At 45.4% G+C, this 7,272-nt stretch overlaps 1 protein-coding gene across 1 annotated transcript; it reads right to left on the bottom strand.

Moving 5' to 3' along the window:
* Positions 1-54: 54 nt before the first annotated feature.
* On the bottom strand, positions 55-6,432 carry TACO1 (translational activator of cytochrome c oxidase I). The gene is made up of 7 exons (XM_075846973.1): positions 6,339-6,432; positions 4,981-5,037; positions 4,514-4,784; positions 4,325-4,431; positions 3,575-3,708; positions 2,291-2,468; positions 55-835 (listed from the first exon to the last, which is right to left on the bottom strand). Exons 3-7 carry the CDS (start codon positions 4,767-4,769, stop codon positions 635-637), a joined length of 876 nt encoding a protein of 291 aa, XP_075703088.1. The 5' UTR covers positions 4,770-4,784; positions 4,981-5,037; positions 6,339-6,432; the 3' UTR covers positions 55-634.
* Positions 6,433-7,272: the final 840 nt, after the last annotated feature.

Genomic DNA, 7,272 nt, shown 5'->3' with positions numbered 1-7,272 from the left:
AGCAATTTGGCCGCACCGTGTGAATTACCCTAAAATAACTCTGAGTCCGGAGTATTCTTTCAGCGCTCCTAATAGCCCAAAGGTACAAATTTATTTGCACAGTTTTGGCTCATCAGAGTACGGATATGTAGTTGTAATATATACTGCCCGTACATACACAGCTGACAGATCCGCTAAAAAAAATCATGTTTACAATGTAAAATGAGATGTATAAGTAACGAGACATTTTATAGTTACCGTTTACATTGACCGTCAGCTAGATTGTACTATAAGGGGTTAATGTCTCATAATCCACATTAATGAGCTTTAAAAATCACCAATGAAGTCATTGCTGACCCCTCCGTTTACCATCATTGACATTCTATACAGTTGTTTTTTTATTTTTAATATATCGGTTTCCTGAAAATCAGGATCACAACCACTTACAGTTCCATCCCAACTTTCCTTAAATGGTAAATTTGCTTAGCTATACGACTGCATAAATAGAGATTTGCCATTCGGGGGTATGGAAAAGCTGGGTGGTAATGGTGTCCACCGAGGTTTACATAATAAAACTTGTAATCCATATGGAGGTCACAGTTTGAGCCATTAGACCTGTTGTTATGAGGTTCTGTGACCCGGCCGCACCTCCGTGTTATTCGATGTTGTCATAGACCCGCATGACATCAGGTCGGTCTTTAATCAATTCCAAGAGTTTGAAGACCTTTTCTTTGTCAGTGTCTGAGAGTTGTACAGTGACGTTGGGCAAATACTCCGGTCCAGAGGAGATCGGCACTAAGCCCAAGGAGATCAGCTGGCTGCGGACGTCTCGCAGTGACGATAAATCACAGATATACTGCAAAGAAAATGATCAACATAAAACTTAGAGGACAATTATAAGATCCTCCATCTACCTGACCACGACCCCCACCTCTAGGTGAGGAGAGGTCATGCACATCTGGTGGAGCCGGTATTCTGGGGTAAGATGTTTGACTTACATAAGGGGGTAGTACAGGATTAAAAAAAAAGATGTCTGCTTTGTTCCAAAAACAAAACAGATAAAAACAAGGACATTTATGCAAAAACACCGAAAAAGGCCATACTTACAAATGGACACAGCCAGGTCAGAAACGCTGATGAAGGAGTGAGCAGGTGCTTTAAATAATAATAGCCACTCCCACTAGTCTTGAGGGGAGTGGTCTGTGGTGCATGGGATGTGTAGTAAGAAATAATAAATGAATAGTGTATGTGCAAGTGTAATAATGTAAGTGAAATATAGGGGGCAGTAATGAGTAAAGTGCCTAAAAAATAAATGAATAATGGGATGCAAGTGTGTGAAACATGGAGGGATAGTGTGTAAGTCATGAGGCGCAACGTGTATAGCCAGGTAAAAGCCTATTTGTGACACCTTGATAATTCATAGAGCGGGCTACCCTGCTTGCTAGGCCAAACAACAACACACCATGCTCTCCCAGCATCAAAGACCTGGCTGTGTCCAAAAGAAGCGAATATAAGTAATAATGAAAAATACATGGGGTATTAGTGATCATTTTGGCCAAAAGGACGCAAGCTCGCAATCCACGACAAGGATCCCCAGACTTGCGAGTCCCTAACTGGAGCGAAAAGCTCCTGATGTACAGACAAAACAGATAAAAACAAGGACATTTATGCAAAAACACCGAAAAAGGCCATACTTTCTGACCTGGCTGTGTCCATTTGTAAGTATGGCCTTTTTCGGTGTTGTTCCAAAAACAGCGCCACACTTGTCAATGGGTCGTGTGTGGTATTGCAGCTCAGCCACATTGAAGTGAATAGAGCTAAGCTGCAATACCACACACAACCTCTGGAGACATGTGGCGCTGTTTTTATAATCCTGTACAACCCCTTTAATGTGGTTCGTTGCAGCACTGGACTCCCTCTATGGAATTAGCCCTGCTTTCCATTCGGCTGCATTGGTGATCTACCCATACCCCTTCTGCATCAGAACTGATTGCCCCCAACTCAACTATATAATCCGAATGAAGGAGGAACTGCTGGAGACCAAATATGACGCAGCAGACCCTTTACCCCCACAGCATGGCATCTCTGGGTGGTCTTTGGCGAGTCCGGTGGCCTCCAAAGATGGACGGAAACCCATTGACTTTTCATGTACTATTTTATTTTTATATTGATGCTCCCCATTTTTGCTCCCCTTTGTTAATTCCTTTACCCCCAACCCTGTATGTGTCCCTATCTTCCCTCTTTTGTCTTGTCTGGCTGTACCATAAAACTCATCAACATTGTCCCTGAATAGGAGGCTTTGTCTTCCTACCTTGTATACGTCCTTCTCCTCCTCCTCGTCCTGCGTCTCTTGCACATCCTCAGCTCCCGCCTGTATCGCCAAGTCAAGTGCCTTCTCCATCTGTACAGGTTTGCGGTCTTGGTCTTGGGTCTGGACGGTCACAACCCCCTTTTTGTTAAAGCAATGCATCGCATCAGTGTGAGTTCCTCTGTAAGCCATAAAGAAAAGAATGTGAAAACTATGTAAAATTCTTGATAACCGTGATCCATGTAAGATAATGAAGCGGGGACCTGCATGGACTCTGTCTTCTAATAACAGTGAAAAATAGAGAATACTATAAGGCCCCATGCACACGACAGTATCCTGAAATACTGTCCGTAAATACAGATCAGTAGGTATCCGTATTTCATCCATATATATGGAAAGGTGGCCGTAAATACGGTCCGTATTGCATCAGTATTCCATCAGTATATACGGATCTGTACAAAAAGAGGGAGGTTGCAAATGATGTCATCAACATGTTGCCTAGCAATGCTTCCGTAAATACGGATGGTTTACGGATGCACATCAGTAGCCGTCCGTATTTCCGGAAGCTCCCATAGACTTCTATGGGAGAGTCTTTGCCGTAATTACGGACAAGAATGGGACAGGTTCGATGATTTTTTCAGCACAGACACCCATCAGTAAAAATACAGAAAGGTGTCCGTGGCCAATAGAAATGAATGGGTCCATAATTACTGTCCGTAATTACTGATGAAAAATACGGTCGTGTGCATGGGGCCTAAGGCTATGTTCACACGCTTGTTGGCCGTTGGCAATTCTGTCGGATTTGATAGCAAAAGCAAAAATCTAGCAGCCTGCAGTGCTATTCCTGCCATCAAAATGGCGGAAACCCAGACAGACTCCATTATAAGTCAATGGGGTCCATCGGGTGCTGTTGGGTTCTGACATTCCAAAAATCCGGTAGAGCGTCGTGGCTTCCGTTATGAACGAAAGTCACGACGCATATGTGAACAGAAGTAATGACAAAGCAATAGTCTGGATTCAGATTGCCGACTCTAATTTTAGAGTCCGTATTACGTTGGCAACTTCCAGGCGCCCTATGGTTCTACTGAATCAAACTTAGATCTCCATTGGGTTCTATGGTAGTCCAATAACAAGCCTGCTTATTAAAAAAAGCCTTAAACCAATCATGGTTCAAAAAAATGGAAAAAAAATAAAAAATGTCCACGTATTATAGACCTGAACCCATGTGTTAACCCAAGCGGACAGTTTTGGTATTGATCGATATATTTTTTTTCCCTGGGCACCTACCCATTTTTGTTCAGCAGGCCCCTGAGTTCTGCAAAAGAGCGATTGGTGTTATCAGTCAATAGTTCAATAATTAGGGAACATCCACCGGGCCCTCTAGCTTGATATAGTGAATAGGACGTGGGTTTAGATTTATCCTGGAGGTTAAAAAAAACAAAAACAAGTATATAAAAAGTATGACTAATGACCCAACAATGCACAAATGTACCATGATCCAAATCTTGTACAAAATCTACTTAAAGTGTACGCGTACCTTCTGAGGTGTCATAGACAGACATGTCAGAAGTCCTCATCAAGGGGGTCCGTAAGCTGTGACCCTCATTGATTGGCTTTACCTGGGAGGGATGAAGACGGCCATAGAAAATACAGAATAACGACCTATATTTCTCTCTTGAGTGCAGCCGATGGGAACCAAAAGGACCCGGCGCTCTGAGGAGCACAGCAGCCGCTTCAGTGTAGCGTTCTGTGGGGGTCATCAATGACAACTTCTAACATGTTTCTATGACAGGGCAGAAGCACTCACTGGAGGTACACAACCCTAAAGACCAATGGCTGAAGGCGGAGGCAGGACTTACAGCTGCGTCTTTGCTTGTGGCTCAAGGGACGAAGACGCAAGGACGTGGCTGTCAGACCTCTCTCCCTCCCTAGTGCTATAGGTCAGAAACCCTTTAAAACATATTTTGGATGATCTGATTGGTTGCTATTGGCCCCTTTCCCTTTACATTAGTTTTGTTCCTGGCTCTGTTTACTTACCGCTCCTTTGATAGCGGCTTCAATGGAAGCTTTCGGCATGTTCCTTTGCCGGCCCTGCTCAACCAGTTGGTATAGGAGTGTATTAAAGTCGGGGTTTGGTCCGCCTTCTGTAAGGAGAAGATAATAAAATCAAATGCTCATGTTGTGTCCAGGTCCACCAGTCCCAGATAATGGAACCCTTATCCATACCTCTCACTGCTACTTTGATCATCATGGTGAGCTTGGTGAACAGGCGTGCCCTGGCTGCATCCTTTGGACCCTTTATATGCTTCACTTTGGACCATTTATTATGTCCAGCTGAGGCTACGGCAGATGTATGAAGACTCGCCTCATGAGGGCCAAGACCAGCACAATGTGATCTATCCAAAGCTGCTTGATATGCGGACAGTGACCTCCAGAGACGACTCCGGTAACAGAAGCAGAACCTGCCCAACGCTAGAGACATAGCGCCACCCCCACCCTGCGGACATGGAGCAGAAGGAAGTCACACACTGTTCCTCATGGTGCACAAGATACATTTCATTCTCATTTATAGGCACACTGCTCTCATTAAAGGGGTGTTCCGGAACATAACATTTATCACCTACCCACTGGATAGGTGATAAATGTTTGACCAGCAGGTGGGTCCGACTATATTTAAAGCATCTAATAAATACCTTAATAATACTGGACTTGGCCTCCTGAAGTCCCCAGCTGACCGGAGAGTCTGGTTTCTAAGGAGCAGTAAAAAAAAAAAAAACTTGTTAGAAAGTCTTACGCCAGTCCTTGAGATAACTAAATGCTTAAGTGCCAACCCCTCCGAGTGGTGTGAGAAAAAGCAAGTATTACATGCCCTCCGACATTTCGAAGTCCAAAAGGAGGAAAACATCCTGAGTGTGCCCCACAGGACAAAGATATAAGTGGTGGGATGTGCCAAATTATTCAAGACACCTTTTTACCAACCTTAAAGTTCCTAAAATTAAGCCAGAGATAATCCCCAAAAACAGTGTGTGCCAGCCACAGATGCCCCCAACAGTATGTGCCAGCCACAGAGGTCTAAAATAACTATGTGTGCCAGCCCCAGATGCACCAAAAGCAGCGTGCGCCAGCCATAGATGTCCCGATAACAATGTGCCAGCCACAGATGCACCAATAACTGTATCGGCTAGCCACAAATGCAAAAAAAAAAAAGTGTGTGCCAGTCACAGATACCCCAATATGTGTGTGCCAGCCACAAATGTCCCAATAACAGTGTGTGCGCCAGGCACAGATGCTCCAACAGTGTGTGCCAGCCACAGATGCCCCTGATAACAGTGTTTGCAAGCCACCGACGCTCCTATAACAGTGTGCTAGCCACAGACGCCCCGATAAGTGTGTGCCAACCAGATTCCCCCAACAACAGTATGTGCCAGCCACAGAGGCCCCAGATACCAGTGTGTGCCCGTCCCAGAAGCCCCGCAAAAACAGTGTATGCCAGCAACAGATGTGCCAATAGCAGCCTCTGCCAGTCCTAGATGTCCCAATAACAGTATGCCAACCACAGATGCACCAATACCAGTGTGTGCCAGCCACAATTACCCAGATATCCTCGCTGCAGACATCTTGCCCTCCTATCTGGTGCTGGAGTGGAAGTGTTACCAGTGTGCCCTGACAGCAAGTGATGGTGGGTCACACCAGTGTGGGGATCTGAATGTGGTCACCCATGCACCTTGGTCTGGGTTGCTATGCAACAGCCCAAACAACTTCAGGCTGCAGCTAAAGCAATCAAGAGGCCAAATAATGATTCATTAGAGGACATGATTTCAAATAGCACAAGAATTGCGCTGGAGCTTGGAAATTACGAAAATCTACTGCATTGTCCGCGCACCATGTCCCCTTGCAGCCACAAAATGATATTATGCTGGATGACCCCTTTAAATAAACCCAGAACATGTGACCTCTATACAGATACTGTATACAGCCACCCTGAAAAACCACGTGTCTGACATTTATTTTATATAAGGTATAATGAGCCCTGGACACTCAGGGCACTGACCTCCCGGCTCACATCTTCCTCTGCCCGCTCTCCCCGTGCTAAAAACAGCTGGCGTGCGGGTCAGGCCGGGGGAAGTGTGCAGCCGGTGCACCAGTCCTCCAAGAAAACGCTCAATAGCATTTCGTTCCGCTCCTGTAGCGCTGAGCGCACGTCCGTCCTTTATGTGTACATATATAGGTTCTCATCTATTACTTTGTGTGACAGCCAGACTGTCGCCAAAAACAGTGACCCGACCCCCACAGGATGTAACAGTCAGACAATCTCTAAAATAAAAGCAAGCTCCCCTCAAATAAAGTGACCAGTCACAATGCCCCCACAGTGAGTGACAACCAGAGACCCCCTTAATGATAGTAAAACTGCCCCCAAAGACAGTGACAACCAGTCAGAGAACCTCCATAGTGACAGCAAGAGAGCCCCCAAGGACAGTGACCACCAGTCTGAATACCCCCACAAGAAGTAACAGCTAAAAGCCCCCATATTAAGAGCAAGAGACCACTAAGGACAGTGACCACCAGTCAGAGAACCTCCATAGTGACAGCAAGAGAGCCCCCAAGGACAGTGACCACCAGTCAGAATACCCCCACAAGAAGTAACAGCTAAGAGCCCCCATATTAAGAGCAAGAGACCACTAAGGACAGTGACCACCAGTCTGAATATCCCCACAAGAAGTGACAGCTAAGAGCCCCCATATAAAGGGCAAGAGACCCCTAAGGACAGTGATCACCAGTCTAAAGCTGTCACTTCTTGTGGGGGTATTCAGAGCCCCCATATTAAGTACAAGTGTTTAAAGAGATCCGGCTTCCTCTCAAAAGGGCGAAACCCAGGGTCGGGCGAGAGTGTTTGGCGTGCCGCATGTGTTTTTATCAATTTGATCTATTTTGATATGTTTGGAAACGTTTTGTATCCGGTGATTATAGAATAAACTAGCGTGGAG

Source organism: Rhinoderma darwinii, chromosome 13 (assembly GCF_050947455.1).
Source record: "Rhinoderma darwinii isolate aRhiDar2 chromosome 13, aRhiDar2.hap1, whole genome shotgun sequence".
NCBI classification, from domain to species: Eukaryota; Metazoa; Chordata; class Amphibia; order Anura; family Rhinodermatidae; genus Rhinoderma; species Rhinoderma darwinii.
The sequence above is the reverse complement of the archived record's forward strand: the minus strand, read 5'-3'. Positions and strand labels throughout refer to the sequence as shown.